The sequence below is a fragment of the Acomys minous genome (genome assembly GCF_964271855.1).
Source record: "Acomys minous genome assembly, chromosome: 8".
Taxonomy (NCBI): domain Eukaryota; kingdom Metazoa; phylum Chordata; class Mammalia; order Rodentia; family Muridae; genus Acomys; species Acomys minous.
Window position 1 is genome coordinate 126,083,555 of NC_140489.1, and position 27,813 is coordinate 126,111,367.

The window sequence follows — 27,813 nt, forward strand, 5'->3', positions numbered from 1 at the left end:
ACGATTTCAAATGATGGCTCATTGTTGGTCAAATTAATCCAAGGAAGTAGAGCATTGTGGTGCATTCCTTTAATATCAGCACTCGGGAGGAAGAGATGGGTAGATCTTCATGGGTTTGGGGTTAGCCTGATCTACACAGTGAGTTCCAGGCCAGCCACAGCTACACAGTGAGACCCTTTCTCAAAAAATAAGAAAAAATTTAAATGGAGAAACTGCTTGTTGCCATTCCTTAATGGGACACATTCTAGTGTTCCCTGGGGTTGCCTGTGTTAGCTACCCACAGTCTCTACAATGAGTCCCTTGTATCACCTTTCACGGCTTCCCACTATCACATCATTAAATCTAATGTTCTTTGGCTGAGACCTCAAGGCCCCTAGGAGCCTGGCTCCACCTACTTCCGCAGCATGACTTCCCCTCCCCATGGGCCAAGCTCTAATTATGTCACTTGTACTTGTCGTACCCTCAGATCTTTGCTCATGCTATTCATGAATCACATCAAGGTCAGGTTTTCAGGTGACTTTTTTTGATGCACTTTGAGGTTGTCCTCTTCATAGCCTGTGGCACTCTGGTTGGGACCCTGAATTTAGGATTGGGCCCATCTTTACACTCATGTCACCAACAAGAGAGCTCCTTTGGGGCAAGATGCTAGCAACTCCGACTCACTCCTGTGGTCCTTACAAGATTGGGGGACCGGGTTGTCACATGGAAGTTCTCACGCCAGCACCTGATGACACTGAGCTGGCGTCACTAGGTACGCTCCTAGCAGCCAAGGTGGGTTGGCAGGGAATGTGGTACAGCAATGCATACAGATACATGCAAGGAAGCAGCAACAACTAACAGCCACAGCGCTGTGTCCATGGCAGGCCAGGCTCGCTGCATCTGAGATACCCCCAGAGATCCAAGACAGCACACAACTAAGGGCTCCGGGCCTGGTTCAGCTGCTATGCACAGGCCTGTCTTATTACTAGCCCCCCAACCCCAGTACTCCAACAAATCCCTCTAATTCAAAATGTCCCCAACTGTCCTCATCATCCCCAGTCACAAGCGCCACTGTTAAGGGAATGGCACTATAATCCAAGCCAAAAAGGGAGTGGCCACCCTAGACTTCCCACCCCACCCCTCCCCACCACACTAAGCACTGCACTAAGTGCTCCCAAGTCCGCCTCCTGGAGCTCTTAAACCAGTCTCCTGCTTCCACTGTACAGAAGCCTCGACTGGTTCCCTTTCAAATAGCATGGGGCTTTGTCACTGCACTCTCCTCACCCAAACACACCCTTCACACAGCCACCAAAATGCCAGTGCTACTCTCCTGCTAAAATGCTTCCCTCTTCCCACAGGGTAAAGAGCAGCACCTCTCTACAGAAAACATCATTAGCTGTTCACTTTCATCACCCCAACTCTCTCTCTTCTCCCCTCCCCCTCCCCCCTTTCCCCCTCCTCCAGGCCTACTTCACTCTCCACAGGTCCTCAGTCGTTCCCACCTCTGTCTCTCCCCATCATCCATCATCATAACCATTTCCAAACATGCCATGGCCTTTGTCCACTGTATGTGTGATAGGCTGGGCACTATGCTACATGTCCTAAGTATGCTAGTGACTGGGGACAGCGGGAACAGGTGTCTCAGGAAAGCAATAAAAGATGGACACTCACAACCACAGAGACTTCCCCAACGTCTTAGGTTACGGCAACCCATCTAATTCTCTCAGGGTGCCCTTCACCGGAAGTCCCTTCCTCGCCCTCCCCTTATCACTGCCTCTATCTTCTTGTCCAGTCAGGCCTGACCCTGGCCTTTGAGTCTACTGTCCTCATATCTGGCTCTACCCAGCCCAGGGTGAGAATGGCTTATCTCCCATCCAAGCACTGACCAAGCCCAGCCCTGCTTAGCTTCCAAGATCAAACAAGTGCACATCTGTTGAGGGTGATGCGGCCGTAAATAAGGTTAAGAGTTGGCATTTCTTTCTTTAAAAAAAAAAAAATTTATAGCCGGAGCAGTGGTGCACACCTGTAATCCCAGCACTCGGGAAGCAGAGGCAGAGGCAGGCAGATCTCTGTGAGTTCAAAGCCAGGCTGGTCTACAAAGAGAGTCCAGAACAGCCAGAGCTACACAGCAACCCTGTCTCCAAAAAAAATTTTTTTGTGTGTGAATGTGTGTGTGTGTGTGTGTGTGTGTGTGTGTGTGTGTATGTGTGTGCACGCACACGCACGTGTGTGGAGAGGCATCCATGGACCCAGAAGTGCCGAATCCTCTGGAGCTGTAGCTGCAGGCGTGTTAGCCTGCAACTGTGTCTAGAGAACTGAACTCAGGTCCTCGGGAAGAGCAATGATCCTCTTAGCTGCTGAGCCCCTGCTCCAGCCATCTTTCTTTATTTTACTTAAGAGAGGGTCTCTGTGACCTTGGCTGGCTTTAACTCATGTAACTCACCAGAATGCTGGGATTAAAGGCATGGCCACCATACCTGGCCCAAGAATAGCACTTCTGACACAGGAATGGACACCCAGCCCGTACACCTTCACCCCTGGCCACTCAGTAAGCTACTTATTCTGAACTAGGGGCCCCAGGAAAAAGATTTGATTGCAGAGAGTAAAGAATAAAATGGTATCTTCTAGGCTTTGAGCTTCAAAGGCCTGGGCTGCAAAGAGAAAGGACTTAAGGCACAGAGGAAAGATTTGGTAGAAATGTGGGGCTGTCTCCTCCAGACTGACAAGTAGGAGGGTGGGGAGGAAGGAAAGAGATGTGAGCACTGCCCCGGGTTCCCTGAAGAGACCAGAGCTGAGCCCCTGGCTTCAGCTAGAGTTTAAAAGAAAAAAATTCATTCATCTCTTGCACTACCAAGTAAAACCCAGCACAGGAGCCCAGAAGACTGGCTCCATGCTGTGCCTGGGTAACCAAGCAACATCTCATGTGGCACTAATCCAGGGGCAGAGACCCAGGGCCACGCAGACAGAACGAGACCCCTCCCATCGTTCGGCACCCTGTCTGACGGCTGACTAGGAGCCAGGTAGGATGGCTGAGCAGTCAGGTGAGTGAAGTATGGGCACTGGGGACCAGAAAGAATGTTCTAGTATCTCAGCATAAGACATGATCCTCAAAATTCAACTATGAGCCCATGGAAAAAGAAGTCCAGCTGCCAGGCATGGCATCCATGTCTGTAATTCCAGGACCCAGAGGATCATGGGATCCAGGCCAGAACAAACTACATACACAATGAGAAGCTCACCACCACCACCACCACATATCTATCTCTCTCTATCTCTCTCTCTCTCTCTCTCTCTCTCTCTCTCTCTCTCTCTCTCTCTCTCTCTCTCTCTCTCTCTCTCTCTCTCTTCTTGCACGCAACCACACACACACGATAAAAAAGGAAATCTCAATTCATACAAGATTATTTCTGGCATGCACGAAAAAAATGGAAGCTTAAAATAGTAGCTCCGTTCTTATGATGCCTTGTACATCTGAGATTTACTCTATTTCCTGGCACCTTGGCTTCCTTCTCTGTGGGTGTGGGCATCATGGGGCAAGCCTGTCTCTGTATAGACACAGCAAGCACAGGCATGCATGCATGCACACACCTCTTCACTACTGCAGACTAGGAGCCATAGCAATAGGGAAATGGGCCTGAGGAAGTATTTGGAATTAAACATGGGACCAGAAGGAAGGGAGGATGCAGGGTGCAAACCATAGGGCACAGACAGCAGCTTCCAGCATCTTCAGGAATGTCCCCTTCACGCTCACCGTTTCCCCAGTGTCCCTCTTTCCCTCCATTTCCCCATACCCTGGCCCCACAAGGGAAACAAAGGCAGCAGAGAATCAGCACATACTTCATTGGAGACACCAGGCTCCACCTGTGCCACACCAGGACACCAGCTGCCTAGCGGTCCAAGCTCTGCCTCTCTTGCAGCCCTTCTGCCCAGCACAGCAGCCCAAGGCCAGTGTTGCTGAGCCACTGGGAAAACCCAGTGCCTTGTTTCTGCAATGGGGACTCCTTTTTCCCTCTGTACCGATGGCACGCTACAAATGAAAATGTGTCTCCTTGGGGAGGATCTCACATCTGCAGAAGGGCTCCCTATCCCTCGGAAGGGCTCCACGGCCCTGGGGACATCTTGGTCCTCAGGGGCTCAGTGGCCTGCATAGCTCAACCTTGAGAAAGACTCCATAAACACAGGAGGACTCTAGGCTCTCAAGAAATTCTCCTCCTGGTCCCTGAAAAACAGTCATCCTTGAGAAAGATGGCGTGTCTTTAAGAAACACAACTTGTCCCTTGGTGCTAGGAGGGCTCCGCAGCCCCAGGAGGAGCCCCAAGTAGGGCTTACAACCCCTAGGAGCCTGGCCCAAAGCCTCTCTCAGCTAGCACAGATGCTGCTGACAGTGGCCCCTCCTGGGCCCACGAGACCCAGCTCCTCCTGTTCGTTGATGCACAGCTGGTAACCACAGCCCCGGGCCCTAGCTCCAGATGTCACCCGACGGTCAGTCTTGGCGCGGGGAGGCAGCAAGAAGCCCACACTGCCAGCAATGAGCATATGCCAGATACTATGGATGTAGAAGTAGTTGTTCCGGGTCTCCACGAAAGCATACAGTAGGACAGCACTGCCGGCAATAAGACTGCCCGGGCACAGGTAGAAGAGCCAGCGGCGCCATGTTGGCGGGTAACAGTGCCGGCGCCGGACGCTGCGAACTGTCTGGAGGAAGCAGAGAAGTGGGATTCAGGGATATGAGCCCTGAAATCCAAGCCAGAGACACTGCGGACTTCCCCTGAGCCCTAGGTGTGACCTAAAAGGCACCCACCAGGCCTGAGAGGCCACTGAACAGCAGGTGTTAACAATAGAATGCAAAGCTACCTTAAATTGGGGCCCAAATAGCCTGTATTCACTCCTGCTCCCTCTTGTGCCCCTCACAGATCTCTCCACTCTTACCCAAGCTGTGGCCAAGATCCCGAGGGCAAAGAGACTGGGGCCAAGCAGGTTCCAAAGTCCATGGCGGTCAAGCTGCAGAGCCATGGACAGCAGCATAGCCCCCAGCAAATACAGCACCTACAAAGAGAGGATGCCAGACAGGGCTGGGCCAGGATGCTGCAGCACCGCGGCGCTGGGGAGGCCTGGAGAGCGAGTGACTTTTAGATAGTGGTTAACTACACGTGTCTCCCAGGACCCACCCTGGACTGACCTGCTTGATCACAGGCTGTAGACGAGCCATGGCGATGACGGTGACCCACACGGACATTAGGGAGCCCAGGAAATCACAGAACTGAAGGACGTCATAGTCCATGATGCAGAACACCACGATGCCCGGCTGGTCACAGGCATGGTAGAACTGCAAGAAGAAACAGCAGGTGTTAAAAGGCCTCGAGGCTACAAATCTAAAGGTATGACATCAAAGAAAGAACCATGGGGACTACCTTGTCAGAAAACCCAAGGTCACAGGTCACAGGCAATGCTAGAAACACCCGAGTCCTTCATTCTTTGTTAAGATTTATTTTATGTGTATGGGTGGTTTTGCCTGCGGGTATGTCTGTGCACCACATGCATGCAGTGCCCACAGAGGCACAAGAAGAGGGCCTCGGATGTCCTAGAACTGTACAGATGAGCCTCATGTGGGTGCTGGGAATCAAACCCCAATCCTCCACAAGATTTACTCATTCTTGAGAAGAATACTGCAGTGAGGTCTGGTCTGCATTCCAGCCTAATGTTACCTGGCAGCTCAGACACTGGTCCCTCCCCATCCCCTCCCTGCTCCTGGGCTACACATGGAGAACCAGGGGCCCAGGTATCTCAAGCAGAGGAAGGCCCCATTTTCACCCTCTCGTGCTTACTGAGTCATCAACAATCCCCATCTCAGGCGTCATGGCATCTGGCTCTGGTTTTTAGGCAACCTCAGACTCAGAACTGGGCTTCACCCTCTCTCATCACTTACCTCGGCAGACCCACTTCAACACCCCACCCATGCCAAGGGGTCAGGAAGCTCAGGAAGCAAAAGGGCTGTGCCTGTGGCCGTGGACAGCAGGCATGGTGTGGCCATGGATGGGGGCATGGTATGGCCGTGGACAGGGGGCATGGTGTGGCGTGGACAGGGGGGCATGGTGTGGCCGTGGACAGGGGGCATGTGTGGCCATGGACAGGGGGCATGATGTGGCCGTGGACAGCAGGCATGTGTGGCTGTAGACAGGGGGCATGGTGTGGCATGGACAGGGGGCATGGTGTGACTGTGGACAGGGGGCATGGTGTGGCGTGGACAGGGGGGCATGGTGTGGCCATGGACAGGGGGCATGTGTGGCCATGGACAGGGGGCATGATGTGGCCGTGGACAGCAGGCATGTGTGGCTGTAGACAGGGGGCATGGTGTGACTGTGGACAGGGGGCATGGTGTGGCCATGGACAGGGGGCATGTGTGGCCATGGACAGGGGGCATGATGTGGCCGTGGACAGCAGGCATGTGTGGCTGTGGACAGGGGGCATGGTGTGGCGTGGACAGGGGGCATGGTGTGACTGTGGACAGGGGGGCATGGTGTGGCCATGGACAGGGGGCATGATGTGGCCGTGGACAGCGGGCATGGTGTTGTGTGGACAGCGGGCATGGTGTGGCTGTGGACAGGGGGCATGGTGTGGCGTGGACAGGGGGCATGGTGTAGCTGTGGACAGGGGGCATGGTGTGACTGTGGACAGGGGGGCATGATGTGGCCGTGGACAGCGGGCATGGTGTTGTGTGGACAGCGGGCATGGTGTGGCTGTGGACAGCGGGCATGGTGTGACCGTGGACAGCAGGCATGGTGTGACCGTGGACAGCGGGCATGGTGTGGCCATGGACAGCGGGCATGGTACAGCTATGCAGAGTGGCACTGTGACCATGAAGAGCAGCATGGCCTCACACCAGGATACCATGTGATGATGGGACATGGCACCCCCTCCCCTACACTGTGAAGAATCAACATTTGAATTTGGATTCACTGGACATTGTTCCCTAAATATCTGTTCTGTGACCCAGTCTGAAACAGAGTCCGAATCCTTTGCTCGGGCTGGCGTAGGAGGCTGCTGGGCAGCACAAGCTGACCTCAGACTTACAGCGATCCTCCTGGCTTGGCAAGCTGAGTGCTGAGGTTACAGGTGGCTATGTGGCTGGTCTCTTTCAAAATCAGACGTAAAAACTATGAGCCACTAATTAAGCTAACCGACGCTGGTTTCTGACTTGAGTTTACTTTTCAAGCATTATTTCTATATTCCAGGCTTAATCAATGTCTTGTACCTGCCTTTGGAGCTCACAGAAGAGAAAGCTCAACAGACTCAGGAAGAGGGGATTAAATCAGAAAAAAGCAGACACAGGGCAGCAGAACAAAAGTGGAGTCACCAGATCCATGAGGCATGCGTAAAGAGAGTCGCTGGGGCCTTTCTCCTGCACTGCTCTGCACTGACGGGCATGGGAGGCAGTCGCGTTAAGAAGGACTACAGTCTTATTCTGCTAACAGCATCCTAATCTGCACTGACTATTTCCTCATTTGGATGTTACACATAAGGTAGAAAATCTGGAAAAATTGGCTAAACTATAGAATTTTACAGTTTTAGACTGTAAATATATAGCTCACCCAGTGGTTCAGAATAGGCCATCCAGACATCAATCTAGAAATGCAAATGTCTTTAATGCACACAGAGACCGGGTATTTGCCCTCGGGACATGATTAGACTTATGTGATCCACTTATTTTTCTGTTTCCTTAGTCATTTTGTTCTAAGACCAGTCGTGGTCTTTACCAAGAGCCACTGAGATGGCTGAGGAACAGGAGAGGTAACACAGAAGCCGGTACATCAGCAACCACCAAGGACGGCTGGAGGCAGTGCAGGATGTGGGCTCTCCCTGGGCTTTTGGGGATCTGATCATAGGAACTCAGGTAGCAGTAAAGGTATATGTGCAGCTAAAGTACTGCGACGTCTGTTTGTTTATCTTAATTTGGTTAGATTCCCCAAGTGGCTCTTATCTTTTAAGAGTTTTGAGAGGTCTGGGATATGGCCCTGTGGTAGAGCACAGGGTCACTTTCCGGGGGCTGGAAGGAGGAAAACAGGGGGGACTGTTGGAGACACTTGGCCAGACAGTGCTACACTTGAGTCCCAGATTGCTCTTCCCTCGCCAGGAGCTCTGAGAAAGTGAAGGCAGAGCAGAGGTGCCCTGGGACAGGTAGGGAAGTGAGGCCAGGCTGAGTGAGCAGCTAGGTTCCACCATTCATGTCCCTCCTTGGGCAATACGCTCAGCTTCCTCTGCTCTACAGAACACAATGCAAGAGTGAGCATGCCCACCTGCCATCTTAGTGCAACCACGAGGGTTAACTAGGAACGTCACACAGCACGCGCTCAGTCACCGTCAGTGTCTGATCTCATTATCTGAACGCTAGACTACATACAGAATCAAGTGCTATGTTTCTGGCCTGGTTTGATATCCCTGGTCTAAAGCCTTGCGTGTTGCAGATAAGCTCCACCATGCATTTCCAGGGAGACCATCGGAGGTGGACACTCATCTACTGAGCCAGTCCTGCCAACCACAAAGGAATCAGCGGGACCTTGAGCAGGCACGGCTGGGAAGTAAAAGAAGGCCGAGCTCTCGGTTTAGATAGGAAAGGAAAGACAACAGGGACCCTGTGCCCAGAAAGCTGGATGAAGCTGGTTCTAGGGTTTGGGGACATGAAAAAGAGCAGAGCTACTGTAGGACTTTCGGTCGAAGCTTTAAAGCCAGTGAGCAGCTCCTTCTCATTCTCAGGCTCACTGACTTTTCTAAGAAAGCGGAGATTGGGGCTGGAGAGACAGTCAGGCAGCTAAGCGTAAAGGCTGCTCATGTGAAAGGCCCCAATTCAGTTCCCAGCAGCCACAGGTGGCTTAAAACCTCCTCTAACTCAGTTCTAGGGAGTCAACACCCTCTCCAGCCTCCATGGGCACCACGTGCTCACGGTGCACAAACATTCACGTACACAAAATAAAAGCAATAAATCTTTAAAAGGAAAGTAGGGGTTCTGTGTGTGATGTGACAGGGAGCAAGGCTCTCCAGTTCCTACTAGGACAAAGGTGTCTTTCCAGGTTGACAGGCCACTGCGTCGAGTGAAAAGGCATCTGGCCTAGAACATTTCAGGACAGGATGCTTGTGCAAAGTCCAGGGAAGGAACATTTTCTCTTACAGCTCCCGCTGCACTAAGGTGCTCTTACTAATTCTGAGTCACGTTAGATCTCCATGACCCAGGAGCGGGCTGGGAGAACAGCTGCTGGAAGATTCCATGAGCAACAGGAGACAGGGCACCTGGCAGTAAGGAGGAACAGAATCAAATATAAAAACAGAGACTCTATCAGACCAGGCCTGAAAAGGAGCCAGCTAAACTGGGGTACACTGGTCCATCTAACATGGCTACAGCCTTCTCTAACTGAGTACCTAGGAGAACCTCACACCCCTCACTGGGACACACAAGCCCCCTACTTCCTCTTAGGCCTTCACTATTTCTGAGATTTGGATTCTAGGGTAGCGATGTTCAGCTTTTTAATTACATTTTACAGTGGTTCCTGTGTGTGTGTGTGTGTGTGTGTGTGTGTCACACTTATGTCACAGTATGTATGTCAGGTCAAAGGACAGGTTGGGGTGATCACTCTCTCCTTCCTCTATGTAGGTCACAGGGTTGAGCTCGCAATGGCAGGCAGGTGACAGTGCCCTCGTTCACTGAGTTCATGCACGGATATGGTCTTTTGTGATATTCTTATTGCCAAAACACATGGAGAATCAAAATCCATCTGTTTGCAGTGCTCACAGGAAGACCTGTGTGCCACAATCTGCCAAGCACGTGCAGACGAGATGGCAAGATCCATGATGTCAGGTCCTGGTAGGGAGCAAACGCGTCAGGCAGCACTTCTGCCTTTCCTATCAGAGGCTGGCTTGTGGCACGCACCTCTCTGGCCACAGAGAAGCTGGACATCACAGGGAAGATACTGACGTCATGACGGGAACAGGAAGACTTAAAACTATAAACCTGGCTGGGCGTGGTGGCGCACGTCTTTCATCTCAGGACTCAGAGGCAGAGGCATCAAGGCTGGCCTGGTCTACTCAGTGATACCTTGTTTCAAAAACAAACAAACAAACAAAAACACTATAATTCTACATCAGAATTATTCCTTTGAACTGAGATTTTATATCATGTTGCCATTTCCCATGATGCCTCAGAACAAAGTTTCTCAAGACTTTAAATCAGATGTTTTATAAACTGCCCAAGATAAAGATCCTCTCCACATCCACAAGCTCTCATGAAAAGAAACGAAGAAGGCCAGGGTGACTGAATGCGGACAGAGGGGCATTTTTATGTCATAAAAATGAGCATGCTACAGACAGAAATCACTGGAACACATCTGTAAGCCTAGCTCAGAAACCCTGAGGTAGGAGTTCTAAGAGTTTCAGGCCTCCCTTGTACACAGATTAAACTATCTCAAGGGCGGAAAGAGGGAGAATGAGGTGAGGCAGTAGGAAAGAGAGCACTAGAGACCACTGAGCAGAGCACCCTCCCAGGGTGCAGTGAGGACTGAGCAGAGCACCCTCACACGGTGCAGTGAGGACTGAGCAGAGCACCCTCACACGGTGAAGTGAGGACTGAGCAGAGCACCCTCCCAGGGTGCAGTGAGGACTGAGCAGAGCACCCTCCCAGGGTGAAGTGAGGACTGAGCAAAGCACCCTCACAGGGCGAAGTGAGGACTGAGTAGAGCACCCTCACACGGTGAAGTGAGGACTGAGCAGAGCACCCTCACACGGTGCAGTGAGGACTGAGCAGAGCACCCTCACACGGTGAAGTGAGGACTGAGCAGAGCACCCTCACACGGTGCAGTGAGGACTGAGCAGAGCACCCTCACAGGGCGAAGTGAGGACTGAGTAGAGCACCCTCACAGGGCGAAGTGAGGACTGAGCAGAGCACCCTCACAGGGCGAAGTGAGGACTGAGCAGAGCACCCTCACAGGGCGAAGTGAGGACTGAGTAGAGCACCCTCACTGTGGAAAGGCTCCATGCAGAGACTCTGTGATGGTTACCGAGCAAAGGTGAAGGTGGAAACCCAACCCCACATTTAAGAATTTCATCGGGTGTGTTCAGCCAATATCTCTTCTACCTTCCGTGTGGGCAGAGTTGGGGTGGGGATGCAAAGCCCCACACTTGTTAGGTTAATGTACAAGGTGCCTGACAAAAAAAGTCACTTTCTACACCTGTCATAGGAGTTGTGGGGAGGTGTGTGTGTGACAGAAATGTAGACCCTCTCCCCACCCTGTGGTGACAAACACACACCAGGATGAAACAGAGGTGCCCCTGCATACCGTGGAGAAGAACATGGTGAAGGTGTAGACGGCGGCTTCCAGCACATATCGGCTCCGAATGGCCAAGACCACGGGTGGCAGGAACATGAGGTTGCTCAGGCAGAGGAGAAGTGTGGACAGCAGCTGGAATCCATAGGTGAGCGCATCCGCACTGTCCGTACAGCCCCAGCCCCGCCACCCTGCGGGCAGGGAGGGGAAGGGTGGGGGAGGGGGAAAGGCACCCGTGGGTTCAACAGACAATTATGCTCACCCCGGCCCCTCATCCAGCTTCTCGGGGTGCTCTTACTGGCCACCCTGACGCCGAAGGAAGCCCCAGTCTGGCCTGCTCCCCACCCCAGCCCGCTCACCAGCCTTGCACTCGCAGGCCGCATACAGGTAGTTGTGGGTGCGCAGCAGCTTGCACTGGCCATAGGGCCCACAATCATCCACACATGGGGACAGGAAGGTGCGCAGCCGCACTTCAGCCGTCGCATTGCGGCACCGCACAAACCTGCAAACATACATGCTCCTGGTTATCTGAGGCCAGGGCTGCCCCAACTGTGCCCCGCATTGCTCAGATGCTCACCGAGGTCCTACCCCGCACAGAGAGCGGAGAGTCAGGAACCAGGTCCCCGTCTGTGGGAATGGGATTCGCAGCCTGGCCACTCTGGAGGTGACGCTGACTGAGAGGAGGAAACCCGCCAGGGACTCTAAAGTGAGAAGACCCCAGGAGACAGGAGGAGTGGTCAGCACTGAGTCAGGACCCACTTCTGGGAACCCCTAAGCCTCTCCCACCACCATCGCGAGGGCGCCCAGCCTCCCCTTACTCCCCACTCTTCTCCCCACCTTTGGAACAGGTCATGGCAGCGTCCCCCAGGCTCAAGGGCACCTCATGAGTCAGGCATCCGAACACTGTTACGTTTTCTTGGCGCAGTGAGCTCTGAGTAGGGTGAGTATGCAAATGAGGCTGTCAGACCCTTGGGGTATGCAAATGAGGCTGTCAGACCCTTGGGGTGGGCGACCCAAGACCTGTCAGTTTTCCTACTCCCTGCGGCGGGACAGCCAGGGAGTCCTCAGGCTTGGCCCACTCCTCCAGGGACCAACCTATCCAAGCAGTGTTCTTACTTAGTAGGAGCATGGAAACCACAGATCCTCACAGCCAGACTCTTTCAAAGCCTAATGAGAGAGCAAGACCCGACTCTGAATCTCCCTTTTGGAGGACAAGGCAGCCTGGTTCGTGCTGTCTAGGAGGAACTGGGCACCTGATGCCAGATGTAGAAACTAGCTGTGGACAAAGGTAATTTAAGGCTCTTAGTCCCACTCCAGGTTCAGGGAGTTGGCTCAGTGGTTAAGGTCACTTAACCGTGCTCTTGAGAAGGACTTGGGTTCGATTGCCAGAACCCACATGGAGGCTCACCACTTCCTCGGACAGCAGGCATGTATGTGATGCAGATACATGTGCAGGCAAAAAACCTTGACTAAAATAAATCTTAAAAAAATAAAAAAATTTAAAAAAACGGTGAAATGACCCCAGGTACGGAACAGAGGTCAGTGAGGCCAGAGACATGAAATGTAGCACACCCAAAGTGTGGACACAGGGGCTGTCTACCAGGAAGAAGCAGGAAAGCTCGTCTCATTCCAGAAGGCCTTGAGGCAGCTTGATACATTAAATCAGGATAAGAATAAATGCATATGAGAAATTTTAAATCAGGATAGAAAAATAAGTCTGTCCCTAGAGCGGAGTTATGTAGTTGGTAGCTCCGAATAAAGAGGAATCTCGGTGATCTCCACATCTGTGCGCACACCACAGTCACTGTATCCAGGGACAAGCACTGAGTGGGGGACAACTTCAGCAAGATTCTTACTGCTGCTTTTGGTATTTCTGACACAGCACTGAATGGAACCCAGGCTGGCCTGGCCTGAAGCTCACTATGTAGCCTCCTTGTGCTGGGATTACGTGTGTGCACCAGCACACGTGCCTTCTCCAGCTAAATTCTCACCAAACAATGCTGTGTGTGTGTGCACCTGGCCTCAGCATTAAGAGTGAGCCCTGTGTGGTTTCTCACTCCCTTCAGTGGAGGCTGGGGAGGGCATTATGCAGAAGTATTGCTCAGCAAGAGTTATTATGGGAATAGCCAAAGGCAGTCTCCAGGGACTCAGCCCTTCATCCAGGGCTCCCCATCCACCAGTGCCCAGATGAGCCAGTGCGATGCGATAAGTCAAATACAGGCTTGTCCTCAAAATGCATGAATGCAAGGCCTTGGCTGGGTGTGGATCTACACCTTTAAGCACAAGGCTTAGGAGGCAGAAGTGGCAGCTTTTTGTGAGTTTGAAGCCAGCATGCTCTATATATAGTAAGTTCCAGGCCAGCAGGGTTACACAGTGAGACTCTGCATGAAAGATGGATGGATCGACAGACGGACGGACAGACAGACAGATAGATGGCCTCCCACACTGGTCAGACCAGCTCAGATCATCAATTTCAGAGCCACGATACTCAAAATATAAGCTGAGGAATGAGGGTCAGGTGGGAAGAAATCTAAACACAAGGGCCCCAAGACACTGAGGTGGGTTCAGCTGTTGGGAGAATGGTGGGAAATATCTGAAAGGTTGTTAAATTAGTATAGGGTTGTAACCAATGTACAGCATTAAGGTAATACATTAGTGATATGGGACACTGCATGGAGAAAGGAGACTATGTGGAGACGGTCTTTGTGTGTGTGTGTGTGTGTGTGTGTGTGTGTGTGTGTGTGTGTGTGTGTGTGTGTGTCTATGTGTGTGTGAGAGAGAGAGAGAGCACACGTGCGCACATGTGCAGTTACATGTATGAGCACATGGAAGCCAGAGGTCAATGTTAGGTATCATTCTTCAAATGCTATCTATCTTGTTTTTGAAACATGGCCTCTCATTTGACCTGGCAATCACCAAGTAGGCCAGGTTAGCCCAGGGCCCACTCTGTCTCTATCTCCTCAGCACTGAGCTTAGAGGGCAAGCACTGTATCCACTGACTGCATCCCAGACCCAAGCGGCTGCTCACTGCTCGCTGCTCACTTTCTTCTACACATCTAAAACTACTATAAAAGAATCTATGAAAAACAAGGGCACACATGGCTTTGCCAGATACAGCTTCTAGACAAAACAAAGATGAGTGCAGGAGGCTCGTGAGAGCAGCTCTGCTGATAGCCTGTCAGGAACGCCATTGGTTGCAGGCGCTGTCTGAACCCAGGCTGCATGGCCTCAAGAGGCAGTGATCCCCAACACAGAACTGCCACTGAGCTCAGCCTATAGAGCGCAGCAAGAGCACAGAACGCACTTGTTGACCAGAGCTGTGCTGAGCATGGGAGGAAAGACTTCCTAAAGTAGACAAGGGCCCTACACTCCTGCAGCTTTCCCCTTCACCCACCCCCCTTTACCCCGCCCCACACCCACCCCACCACAAGGGAACACCCCTCCAGGAATTACCACATTGAGCTGCAGCTCCAGACTAAGGGCACCTCCACTGTCAAGCACTGGCAACAGCCTCAGGGCAAACACAGCCGGGCGCTCAGGCGGAAGGGCCACGCTGGGGCCAAAGAAGATGTAGAAGTGGACAGAGAAGGTATCCAGCTCATTGCGCAGAGTCGGGCGCACAGGCCAGCAGTGCTCAGGTGGCAATACAGCTCCAGAGCCTTCCACAGGAGTCCCCAGGGATGGTGGCTCCGGGGGCACCGGCTGGCTGCCCAGGGACTGGGGCATGTTCATGGCAGCCCCAGGGACCAAGGCACGAGACAGGCTGGGTTGTGGACACTCTGTGAAACAGAGGAAAACCGAAGGTGAGACGCGTGGCCCGCACCGCCCTGCAGCCCAGCATGCACAAAGAAGAGGAAGAAATATAAACTAGAGCGTGACAGGCCTGGAGTGGGAGGTGTCAGGGTCGCACAACTCCAGATGTTTCCTAGTTGTGACCATTATTCAACTGCCAAGATGGGGGTATAAAGGTCATCTGTCCCTCCCCAAGGTCATACTTCAAGGAATTAAAATCATATGTCTCCCTCAAAACAGTGAAAACACTGCAATGTGAGCTAATGTGACATGCGGTGTTGTGGCAAAGGCAGTTCCAGAAGTCCTGGCTGGCCGTGTCCACCCCAGGACACTGAAAATGAGACTAAGCCAAGAAAAACAATGAGAGCCTTTAGTCGCCCCAAGTCAGGTACAAAGGCACACAGGAAGGCAGCCGTGCGACCTGACGCTCCAGGGAGGAGGGAGCTCAGGAGGTGAAGATGCCTGGGTGGAGAAGGGAGGTGCAGGGATGGTGCCAAGGGTCACAGTACACAGCCATCCAGATTACCCCCAACCATGCACTGCTGCACAGGTTGGAGAGTTGAGGCAGATGAAGGGGTCTGACCTTGTAACCTTACACACAGCTGGAAGCGGATGGTCCGGCCAGAGCCACGGGATGGTGTCTCCACGCGCACATAGACCCAGTGCCCCCAAGGGGGCAAGGCCAACTCCAGCTGGCATTCTGAGGTTCCTCCACAGGCCACAGAGCTTGAGTTGTGTAGGGGTGGCGCCTTGGGACGTAGGCGCAATGTCAGGGGGCAGACAGATGTCCCTCGGCCCCCTACACACACCAGCTGTGCCGAAACCCTGTAAGTAAAGCTGGGCACAAAGACCCTGGGCAGAGGACAGGTTGGGAGCAAGAAAAGACAGGACATGTGATGTAAGAAGAGGGAAACATGAGGAAGAAAGGGAAGGGACACAGAGGCATGGTCAGGTCTTCCTCTCTGAGCTCAGAGAGAGGATGCTGGGATGGGACCCACCCTGGGGATTCTGGGTCACTTTAGCAAGAGGGAGAGCAAGACTGCCCCTGTGTAAGATTTGCGGAGAAAAGGGCCATGGACTAGACTTGGTGAGTTTACTTACTTGTACAAGGCTGAACGGTTGTGGGAGGAGAGGGTTTGCTCTGAGGGACGGCCAGGAACCAGTACAGCCACATCCAGCAGTCGTCGGACTATCAGCTGTGGCTGAAGGAGGTACTGACATTCATCCTGGAGACCCTGAAACAGTGACAGGGGTAGCAGGAGTGAGAGAGAGAGAGAGAGAGCGAGAGAGAGACAGAGAGACAGAGAGAGAGAGAGAGAGAGAGCGCAAGAGAGAGAGAGAGAGAGAGAGAGAGAGAGAGAGAGAGAGAGAGCGCAAGAGAGAGAGAGAGAGAGAGAGAGAGAGAGAGAGAGAGCGCAAGAGAGAGAGAGAGAGCAAGAGACAGAGAGACAGAGAGAGAGAAAAAGAGCTACCAAACCAAGGGGTCCTAGAGAAACCCCTTTAGCCTCTACCTCCCAGAGCTCCTACTCTGGTCTCTAAGCTCTGAACTTTTCCAACCTAAGTAGTTTAATTAAGGGTTGTATTTAAAAGCTTTTTAAAAGCAGGCTTAACTATAAGAGTTAGGAGAGAAAGAGGCACTCAGAAGAAAGAGATACCCAATTATGGGTCCAGGCTCTTTGGGGGGAGAACTGCCTTTTTTATTTGTGTATGTTCATGTATTTGAGTGCAAAAACATGCCATAAAGTACAATCCCTCTCTTGGACATTGTGGAGTGGAACGGTTTGCTGTTAGGGTAATGCACCTTATCGCAATCCAATCCCTCCTCTTGGATATTCCATCCCACAACCCAATGCTGGCTCTGCTAGGGGAGTCAGAAAGCTCCTTCTAGGCCTCTGGTCCAACCTTTCCTAGTCTGAGCCATTAATTGCTCCAGCTTGCCCGGTTGCCCTCATGATACGTGCCTACCTGACCCCGGTTTCATCAGGACAGTGAGGACTATTTACTGCCTCCCAAGCAACCTCCAGACTATTTGGAACTTGAGAGGAGAACTTGGCTCTCCAGGCGCAGGCCCAATACAGCGTGCGCAACTTGCCATGAGTGTTTGCCAAACCCATGAGTCAGCACAGCTGCAGACAGCACTGACCTTCAGGAAGCCAAAACATGTCCCCTCACAACCACCCCGACCTGACCCTCAGCCTCGCACTGTCCCTTCAGACACTGAAGGAGCTACCACCATGCTTCCCAAGGCTTCTCCTGTACTAAATAAAGTCCTGGGACTCTTCCATTCTACTCTACTGAGAGTGCACTCCCAGCAGCGCCATCACCTCAGGGTCACATTCCCCTTCTACAGCATCCACATCGTGCAAGCCCTACAGACCGCTAGTTAAGGAGCGTGAGGGCCTCGAGGCTTCTCTAACCTTCTAGATAAATGGCCTTTTGTTGGCTCAATAAACTAGAGACTACAGTTCATTGTAGTGGTTACCTTGATGGAGATGTGCCTGCAAAGCCTTGTTCTGGGGGGAAGTCCCAGGCCCTGACATTGCACCACGGTTTATGCAATGGAAGAAGCCAACCGAGCCACAGACTTTAGACTAAGTCCACAGTGCTATGTAGAGGCCTCGGTCTGTGTCGGATCAGAAGACTCAGGTAACAGGTGCCTAGCACTTTTCTGTACCATCTCACTGTTGCAGTCTCAATGCTTAGCCCCATCCACAGTGAGCTGGGCCCACCTGGCACATTTGAAGTGTTGAAAAAAAAAATAGCTGTCAAGTTGAAAGATGGGTGCCAAAAGGGACCTAATTGTCCAGAATTTTCCATCTCTGACATCCAAAGCAGATGCTCCTCACTTCTGATGTAAAACCCTATGGATGTGATATACTCTGGCAGACATTTGAGAGGACCCCTGCCCCAGTGCAGGGATCTGTAACAATCTGCAGGGCAGGATGTGGTCCTGCTTCCCCGCCTCACAGTCAGAGAAAGGAGCGCTGCTCCCGTTTTCCGCTGTTAGTTTCAGGAAAGGAGCAGGACCTGTGTGTGCTCCGGCTGTGTTCCTTCAGCACCCAGACTCTGCTCCAACAGGAAGCCGAGACCAAGAGCAGCAGAGGGCCTGGTGGCTGGACTCTGGACTACAGGAAAACCCTCAGGGTTTGTGGGGCACAGAGAATGTTTTTTCTTTTTTGTTTTGTTTTTGTTTTTGTTTTTGTTTTTCGTTTTGTTTTGCTTTGTTTTTACAGAGGATACAGGGTCTTATTCTATAATCTAGGCTAGCCTGTGATCTAGGCTAGTTAGAACTCATGGCAATCCTCCTGTCTCAGCCTCTCATGTACAGATATGAGGCACCATGCCCAACTGGGCTAGGTTTCTTTAAGAAACTCCAGGCCCTGAGTGGGGCTTTGTATTGGCTGGTTTTGTGTCAACTTGACACAAGGTAGAGTCACTTTGGAAGAAGAAACCTCAATTGATAAAATGCCCTGACCAGACGGGCAAACCCATGGTGCATTTTCTTGATTGATGATTAACATGGGAAGGTGCAGCCCATGTGGCCCACCCCTGGGCCAGTGATCCTGGGTTCTGTAAGAGGGCAGGGTAAGCTATCAAAAGCAAGCCAGGAAGCAGCACCCTCCATGGCCTCTGCCTCAGCTCCTGCCTCCAGGGTCCTGCCCTGACTTCCCTCAGCAGTGGAGTCTGTCCTGAGAGCTGAAACCCTTTCCTCTCCACACTGATTTTGGTCATGGTGCTCTATCATGGCAACAGAAACTCTAACTAAGAGGGGCTCGAAGACTGAGGTGTCCAAGGACAGGTTCCTTCCTCTGTGCCCAGCACAGCTTCCCTGTCCTTGGTCAGTCAATGTGGAAGTGAATGGGGGCAGGAGACTGGGCAGAGCGACCATTTAGGAGGTTACTGTGGTGGTACAGGAAAACACCAGAGAAGATGTGCTAAGTGCAAAAGTGGAGATGCAGCACAAAGCTGAGAGACAAGACTTTAGGACTGGTCAGGGAAGTAAGAGAAGAGTAAGACTCAAGAGTGACACACTCGAGACGTGACCAAGCAGCGGGTGGCGATTGTAACTACGAGGAAGAAGCCTAGACTGGGAATAAGAGCAATGGATGCGTTTTGGACTTCGCTCTGCTTTGTACGTATTAAGCTTGAGACTGTTCTTGGACAAGCAGTTGACGGTATCAAGGATGATAGACATAAAGTTTTTTAAGATTCAAAGAACACAGGACTGGCTGTCTACTCTTATCAGCATCAGCTCCTACATGGTATGTAGAACAACTGTGCCACAGATGCCAAGCAAGAGGATAAAAATACAAAGAGGTCTCCCGGGACCAAGCATCAGGTCAGGACAGCACTCATAGATCAAGCAGAGACGTCAGAAAAACAAAAAACAAAACCCAGAAGAGTGGACAGAGGTCAGAAGGAGCAGAACAGTGGAGTCCTAACTGCTGAGAGGAGGGTGGTCAAGAAGCGGAGGGTAATATACACAAGTGGGTGAAATCTGGGTACGCGTTACCTGGGGAGAGAAACTCAAAACTTGGAGGCGGGAAGGAAGACTTACTTTTCACTGTGGGCCTGTTGTGCCTTTCAAAGGCTGTACCAGGTACACATGTCACCTATTTGAAATATAAATAAGATAACTTGAGGGGAGAGAAGACGGGAGGCGCTGTTGGCAGATGCTACCTACCGTGGCAGAGCTGCCAACAGGCCTGGCCGTCATCAGCGAGCTGCCTTCTAACCGCTGGCTTCTGTGTTTTCTATCTAGTCACTTTCATTATCGGCCCGATTTTATCAACACCCCTATCTTGGGCTGGAAAGAGAAGGTCTTCAAGGCCTGCGCCCAGCTATTTGGTAAAAGCTCTCATTAGGGGCTCTCAGGTGCTCACTGGTTCCACGACCCCAAAGCCAGCATGGCAGACAGTAAGCAGGGGCCTTCGGATGAGTGCCTGCTAAGACATGGAAGACAGTGAGCTGAGAGGCTGAAGAAGGGGACAAGGACAGGAGTCGTGAGGCCAGCTTAGGGCAATAGGAGTTTGAGAAGGTTGCCACAAAAACTTGCCGAACCCCACCATAAGCCAGCTCTACGCTGGGTACTGGAACATGAAGGTCAGGACTGGAGAAGGGCAGCCTTCCGAGGCCCTGTCACTCTCAGAGTACAGTTCAAACTTCTTGGCCCTCTTTGGTCTGGCTGCAGCCCACCCTTCCACCTCCTTTACCCAACTCACACTGACCTCCGTCAGAGCTCTGGTGCCTGCTACTCTCACCAGCTGAAACACTTTCTCTGTCTCCTCCCTGTCAGGCCTCACTGCCTAACAGCCTCCAAATACAATCTCCACCTCTCTGTCCATCCAACCTCTAAGACAGGCACACCCGAAGAGTGACACGTCTTGGTGCTCAGACGTGCAGCCTCCAGTGACTGTGCCCTTTTCTCCCTGGTCTCTCTCTGCATGGTGCTAGGCGCATGGCTAGCCAGGCCTCCAGCTGCAGTTCCAAGTCTTCACAGGACTGCCTACTCTCTCTACACAGAAACACGTATGCCAGGCCTGGCTCTTTTCTCACTGCCCAGTGGTTAGGACACTTTGAATCAGGCACTGGATTCTGAGAAGCCTTGTACTTGTACTGCTAGCCTCAAGCAACTGTGGCCACTCCCTCCCAGGCCTCGTCTCCATAATCCCTACCCAGGTCTAAGCTCCAGGACTTCCTGTGCACTTGGGAGAGGTGGGCAGGCAGAGCTGGGCTGGAGGATCCCTCCATCAGTTCTTACAGAGGGAGGCAAGATGGTGGCTGGGCTAAGAGGCAGGTCTTTGAGATTTGGCCAAAGACTAATAAGGACATTCCTCCTAGGAGAAAAATCCTTAGTTCTGATATGAGCCAAGAGCTCCCAGCATGCTCTCATCCACGGGCCACCAGACCCTCCTGGGCTTCAAAAAACTCAGTCTAGACTGTTCTGGACATTTTGCCAATGTAGACCCATTTTTCACCTGGTTGGGAACTCCCGACTCTCGCTTTGTAGCGCTCCTGCTTTATACTCTCTATAAAGCTCTCGTTCTGTTCGTGTTCTGCCCTTCACTCTTACCAAAGCCCACAGCACACATGGCTACTAGAGTAAGAGTGGCCATCCCATCATACCATCTCTCTCCTACGATGGGCACATGTAGGAAGCCCACGTACCTCCTTACTACACAGAGGAATCCCAACTTGTCCAACATACAAGGGCAGTGGGGAAATACTGTGCTACTTTCTTTCACTCCAAACTGAAGAAGCATCCTGACCTTTGAACCTGCCCTGCAGTCTGACAACCTCCACTGTGTTAGAAGCATCCTGACCTTTGAGCCCACCATGCAGTCTGACAACTTCAGAGAAAAAGAAGGATATCAGCTCCCAAAGTCCCTTTTATTAGGAAAAGCTTCTCTCAAGGATTCTCACAGGGCAAGGGAGAGACTTGAAACCATGACACATGGGCTAGAGATGAGGGCGCGGCCTGAGAGAAGTTTCAGGGCTGTTATCAGCCAATATATAAAACAAGATCAGTGCTGGGTTTGTACAGCAGGTTCCACCAGGCCCAGATAGCTGAGACCATCTTTATTAACCTTAGTGCCCTCTGACAGGGAAGGACGCAGCTGCCCAGGCCTATCCAGGGCCTCACTTCGGAATCTGTCATTTCTCTCTCCAGCTCTCCTGGAATCACTGTGTCCCAGATGCCAGCTGCAGACCATCCTTCTAGATAACCTGCTGGCCTCTACTGTGGCCACTACAGCCCTCTGGTGCTGACGCCCATCCTGGTAACAAGGCTTTGAGGCCAGTAAGCATTCATCAGGGGTGGAGGGGACGATATGACCCCTCCTGTCCCAGCCAGCATCAACCCACCTTGACAGAGATGTGGCCATGGGCTTGGGGGAGGTGGGCAGCCAAGAACCAGTCCCCAGGTAAGGGGCTGCTGACGTTAAAGATGCCTGAGGTTCTGTTGGGCAGTGTCCAGCTGAGGGTCAGAGAGAAGACCCCAGGCACAACTGTATCTGCTGGGAAGTGTGTGCGCAGGGGATTGATGACAGGAGGCGCTCCAGACCGGAAATACCTGAGGGACAAGAATTAGGATGAGAGAAAAAACATGGGGTGGGAATTGGGAAGTGGGAGTTAACAATGAGCTATCACTCATCACTAGTAAAACAAACTTCTTCCCTATACTGGCATATACCACAAAACAGTTCTGGGTCAAGGGCCAAGTCCACAAGGGGCAATGGGTCAACTCAGGCACTCACAGTAGCTGCAAATGCTCAGGTGGAGGAGGTCATGGCCCCCAAGTGACACTTCATCCTGGATAAGGGTCAAGGTCAGGGTCAAGAGGCTTGTTTAGACCTCTAGAAGTCATACTTCAGTTTGAAAAGCGACTAGGGTTGGAAATTGGGGTTACAGAGGGCAATTCAAACACTCACACAGTCACACTTTGATCTGGGCAGTGGTCCCCAAAGGTCCCTCCCTGCTCCTTGAAGATGATGAGGTTCCAAACAGCCAGGAGTGTGTCCTCGGGGACGTGGAAGTGGAAGAGCTCAGTGCTGGCAAAGGAGCGAAATGGGCTGAGCTTGCGAGGTGAGCAGGTAGAGTAGTCAGTCAGGAAAAGGCCTCCTGGGAAGCAGATGTCAGGAGAGGGGAGGGACAAAGGCATTTCCGTTAGGTAGCAGGCACGCCCATTTTTCTCACTAACAATGCCAAGTCAACAGCAGCACTCTCAGCCAGTTTATTCCTCTCGAAAACCTTCTTTTTTAAAAGATTCATCTTGCAGCCGGGCGTGGTGGCACACGCCTTTAATCCTAGCACTTGGGCGGCAAAGCCAGGAGGATCGATGTGAGTTCGAGGCCAGCCTGGTCTACAAAGTGAGTCCAGGACAGCCAAGGCTACACAGGGAAACCTTGTCTCAAAAAAAAAAAACAACAACAAAAAAAAAAAAAAACCCACAAAAAACAAAAAGATACATCTTGCAAAAATGAAAACCTGAGGATTTAAACCCAGGACCCTTCATAAGGCCTCACAGCAGCTCACTTCCTCAGGGAGAACTGTTCTCTACTCACTAAACCTAACAGACAGAGTGTGTGTGTGTATGTGTGTGTCCGTGTGTGCATGCGTGTGTGTTTGTGTGTGCGTGTGTTCACCCATGCGCGCATGTGTGTGTGTGCCTATGTGAGTTGGCATATGCTCTTAAGCCACTGAGCAAGCTAGAACCCCACCTGTGGGGCTTGGGAGTCAGCACAGAACTGTGTAACTTGTTTGTTTTCTGCCCTGTTTCTATTCCCCAGTGGTTAGGGGCAGGAAAAATCCTCAGAAGCTTCACAAGAGCTGTCTGTATACCAGCCCAGGGCAGAAGAAGGGAGGGGAGGTGTGGTGAGGCTGCAAGGGAGCTGCTTGGGTGGCAGAGTCAAGAAAAGGACCTGACGGGCCACCACGACAGTGCCCAAGAGAGGAGAGTGATCAGACTCTCCAGGGTCAAAAAGAGGAGCCAGGGGTGTCCTCCCAGAGGGAGGTCCTGGAGGTGACCCAGGTCTCCAGGTGGGGAGGAGATGGCTCTATAGCTGAAATGCTCAGATCCCTGCTGTCAGAAGCAGAGCCAGGGCGGGCAGGCAAGTCACTAGCCAGGTAAGCACATGGGGGCATAAGTGCCCAGCGGTGAAGGTGAACCACAGCTCAGATGATAGGAGAGGGTGGCTCAAACAGGCAGGCAAAGTGTCCCCACGTAAAACACTCTCCCCAGCCCCTCCTTCAGAATGGCTCCACAGAAGCCCAGGGACATGTCCCTGGACAGGTGAAAATACGGAGAAACTCAATCATCTTCAAGGTAGAGTGGAGGTTGGAGGGAGGACTCTGGACGGGAGTTTGCAGCTACACAAGAAATACCCATAAGGCTTACCTAGCCTGAAGGAGACAGGACACGTGACTCCAAACATGAGGCATTTAAAGTAACAGGGAGGTGGGGCCTCAGGAAGAAGGCGGCTGTGGAAGGAGGGCAGGTTGGCCCCACTAAACAGACACAACTTAAAAGAGTCACACACTCAAGATATGACTTATATGAGTGGAACACACTGACTCACGGCTCAAAGGCCACGACAGCGCCAAAGGACTAGACTCTGCTGTGCCAACCAGATAATCAATTTCAACAAGAAAAACTGCCAACTTGCAAGCTGAGCACTGCCCAGGAACCTAGAGAGGCTCAGAACTGCAGTCAGACAGCAGTGGGGAGGTTCTCAAGGCGGAGTGCGGTGGAACTAATAAGAAGACTGCTTCCTAGGAGGCCTGCCTCTCACAACTGGGACCCAGAGGCCCAACACTGAATAGCCTTGAATACTATTGTTACAGGAAATGAGAGCTCCGGAGTGCCCTCTGCTGGGGCTAGGAACAGATGCGCCTCCTAAAAACAACATCGGACAAGCACACAGAGCTTGCTTGGTCTGGAGAATCAGGGACCTGCCTGAGCCAAGCCGGACAAAGCCAGCTGCTATGGGCTCACAGGGTGTACTTACTGGGAAAGGGTTTCATATCAGCTTGGAGCTCTGGCGGAAGCTTAGAAGGAGTCTGGAGGCGGAATGGATCCTTGGGAAACACCCCTATTTACCACAAGCTTTCATTTGGGTTTTGAACAGGACCTACCAGAACCATGTCCCAGAGAAGGCATAAGCAAGGCCCTCTCCAAGTCTAAATGAGCTTGTCCTGATGCCACCCAAATCGTGGTGTGTGTGTGTGTGTGTGTGTGTGTGTGTGTGTGTGAACTCCCTCATCAAAAGCTGATTGCCAGCCGCTTCTCCAAGCACCAAACCTGCACTGCAGTCAACAAGGAATGCCCACCCCTCTGCCCTGGCCCCTTCCTTCCAGAAGACTAGATGGAGGATGAATAAGATGCTCTCAGGGTCTAGGGAGATGATTCTGTGGGTAAGGATACCTGCTATGGAAGTATGAGGACCTGAGGTGAAGTCGTCATTGCCCACATTAAAAAATAATAATAATAATAAGCAAGAAAAAGCCAAGCATGGCCGTGCATGCCTGTGACCCAACACTGAGCCGTGAAGGTAAATGGTTAATAGAGGCTTCAGGCTCACACACACTGGTGTGTAAATTCACACACACACACACACACACACACACACACACACACACACACACACACACCCCTAACACTTCCTTCAAGCCTAGGAATAACCTGCTTCCAAAAGCAGCACTTTAGTGATATGCTCCTAAGAGGAGTGGGCCAAGCTGAGGAGTGTGTGGGTCACGCCACTTTCCCTCACCCTCACACAACAACACATGCACTCCAAAGACACATCAGCTCACGTATGTTCCAATAAAATACATGCCACCAACCTACACGCAGGAATGCGTGGCGCCTATGAGCCATCCCCACAGGTCCCTGGTAGACACACAAGTGTGCAGTGCCCACACGTCTCTGCAGGACTGTGACCTTAGGGATGCATTGATCTCAAGCTGCCCACTGAGATCAACCCACCTCCACCCACGGCTGCTGACAGTTGTCACTGCCAAAGACTGCTGAGGCAATCTCCGTCCTCAGAGTGCCGCTCAGTGGCTTGGAGCTGAGGCCGCGAACCCTAGCCATTTCATAAGGGGGCCATCTCTGCCCGAGGACCCTCACTGCTTCGCTCGTTCCAACCACTAAGAAGCTGGACCACTCTAACCAAGTGGCTTCCAAGGCTGGCAGATGAGAAACAGTTTGTGAATTAAGCCTCCTTGCAGACAGACTGGGGAGAAAAGCAATTATGCTTTGGGCCAATGGAGGAATATTTTGATCTGGTTTTGTGCTCAGCGGGAGGGAGGGAGGGAGGAGAGGGAAACAATCAGTATGTCACAGGAATTAGGAAACTTCTCTAGGTCCACTACTGCCTTTCACACACAATACAACTTTGAACAGGTTGCCACCTCTCTGAGCCTCCGTTTACCCATTTGTAGAATGCTGCTGAGGTTCAGCTGTGCTTTAAAAGTATCAAGAACCATCCGTAGCCCAGTGACACTTGCTTGAGGAAGGACCCAGCACAAGAAGAAAGCTCACTGTAATAGCAGCCAAGCCATGCCCATCTACTTAATGCAACATATCGTCTCAAGACTTCGTTTTAGCCCTTTTTCAGACTTTGAGGGTTGGTTTCAAAGCACAGTTTCGCTGTGTAACAGAGCTGTAGCCGTCCTGGACTCCATCTGCAGACCTGGCTGGCTTTGAACTCACGAAGATACTCCTACCTGAGAGCTGGGACTAACGGTACGTGGCACCACGCCCAGCCTTTGGCCCCTTTTCAACATGTGTTTGCTATCTCCAAGGTTTAGGCCACGTCTCGGGCTGGAATAGAAGCTTCTGCTGTAGAACTACATCATCTCCTTAAAACTTTGGAAACAGAAGGACTAAAGCCCCAAAGACTTCGTAGGAAAGCCAGACTTGAGGAGTCCTGGTGGATACCAGGAAAGGAGGTCTCCCAGAGTCCCCTGAGGGCTATTAGCCACCTGCTGAACCATCTGAGTAGGACCTCCTCCAATCTTGAAGGCTGCCAACCCATCTCTTGTGTAAGCCCCTTTTCTCCCTTAACCCCCCAACCCTCTCCAACACACACACACACACACACACACACACACACACACACACACACACACGCCACACTTTCCTCTAGTGACCGAGTTCACCAAGTCGCGCCTCTCCCGATTCTTCCCAAGCCACCCCTCCCTGGAACCCCATCCTCGTCTCAATTCTTTCTGCTTCTGCACTCACCAGCCACTGGACCAAGGACAGAAAACAGCAACAGCAGCAGTAGGGCTGGCGGCAGCTGGAGCCCAGACCTGAGTCGAGGCTGGGAGAGGGGCAGAGTATGAGAGAGGCGGGGGGCCAGTGGAATAGCCTTGGGCAAACACAGAGACGGGGGCAGGGGCTGAAATGTTGAGTTGCGCTGGACTGAGCACTGGGGTTCACACAAGGGCAGGAGGTGTGATGGAGGGAGTGGACGGGATGGGGACGGGTACAAAGGCTGGGGTTGGGCTAAGGGTTTGAGCAAACGCTGGGAACCGGACAGGGTCAGAGGCTGGGCTGGGAACAAGGGCCGAGGTGGAGACAGCGGCCAGGCCAGGGACAGGGACTGGGGTAGGAGCGGGGACCTGGACCTGGGCATTCGTTGGGACACTGGCCGGGGCTTGGGCAGGTTTGGGGAGCGGGGCGAGGGCGTGACCGGAGACCAAGGCTGAGATTGGGATAGGATGAGGGGCCGGGACAAGGGCTGGGCCATGGCCCGGGGCGGGGGCGGGGCCGGCCAGGCCAGCACGGGGCGCTCGCAGAGCTGACCCGCGGCTCCGCTCCCCACCCCCGGGGGTGACCTCTGGCGTCCTCGCGGGCCCGGGGCCGGGGCCGGGGGCCGGGACCTGGGTTAGTAGTTCAGGCCTGGGCGACTCCGGGATGCGCTGAACCGGCGAAAAGCAGGCCCCGCGGCGGCCTCGGCGTGACGCTCGCCCGGCGCTCCGCCCCGCGCCCCATTCGATTGGTCCCTCTCCGCAAAGCCCGCCCCCACCCAGTTCTATTGGCCTCTAACTTAAGGCTGCTGGGCTTCCTACCTAAGAGCCTCAGGCTGGCCCTCACCACCGGAGCGGCTTGACCCCTCAACGTGCTCACACATGGTACAGGAACCTTCCAGAGACTCACAAAACCAGGCTCCTCTCGGATCATGTTCCTCCCGCTCCTATGCGCCAACTAGATTCAAAGCAACCCCCT

At 52.5% G+C, this 27,813-nt stretch overlaps 1 protein-coding gene across 13 annotated transcripts; it reads right to left on the reverse strand.

Annotated features, from left to right (window-relative positions):
- On the reverse strand, nucleotides 1-27,788 carry TMEM8B (transmembrane protein 8B). 13 transcript variants are annotated; one of them, XM_084791415.1, is made up of 14 exons: nucleotides 27,468-27,520; nucleotides 26,827-26,905; nucleotides 22,511-22,700; nucleotides 21,945-22,152; nucleotides 16,182-16,315; nucleotides 15,664-15,932; nucleotides 14,742-15,067; nucleotides 12,126-12,219; nucleotides 11,866-11,989; nucleotides 11,648-11,790; nucleotides 11,301-11,479; nucleotides 5,159-5,305; nucleotides 4,909-5,025; nucleotides 1-4,674 (listed from the first exon to the last, which is right to left on the reverse strand). In XM_084791415.1, exons 7-14 carry the CDS (start codon nucleotides 15,018-15,020, stop codon nucleotides 4,339-4,341), a joined length of 1,419 nt encoding a protein of 472 aa, XP_084647541.1. In that variant the 5' UTR covers nucleotides 15,021-15,067; nucleotides 15,664-15,932; nucleotides 16,182-16,315; nucleotides 21,945-22,152; nucleotides 22,511-22,700; nucleotides 26,827-26,905; nucleotides 27,468-27,520; the 3' UTR covers nucleotides 1-4,338. The 13 variants fall into 13 exon arrangements, with proteins under 13 accessions (XP_084647541.1, XP_084647534.1, XP_084647540.1 ...); XM_084791408.1 differs by having other exon boundaries at nucleotides 26,827-27,551; XM_084791414.1 differs by lacking the exons at nucleotides 21,945-22,152; nucleotides 22,511-22,700; nucleotides 27,468-27,520 and adding an exon at nucleotides 27,657-27,788.
- Between the last annotated feature and the right edge of the window lie 25 nt (nucleotides 27,789-27,813).

Excerpts from the sequence above, each read along its gene's own strand:
- TMEM8B (XM_084791408.1), bottom strand. The coding sequence starts at position 27,334 with ATGGCCCAGCCCTTGTCCCGGCCCCTCATCCTATCCCAATCTCAGCCT. Across the intron at positions 11,791-11,865 it reads CTGTGCGGGGTAGGACCTCG|GTTTGTGCGGTGCCGCAATG; the intron begins GTGAGCATCTGA and ends GTATGTTTGCAG. Across the intron at positions 5,026-5,158 it reads TACAGCCTGTGATCAAGCAG|GTGCTGTATTTGCTGGGGGC; the intron begins GTCAGTCCAGGG and ends CTCTCTTTGTAG.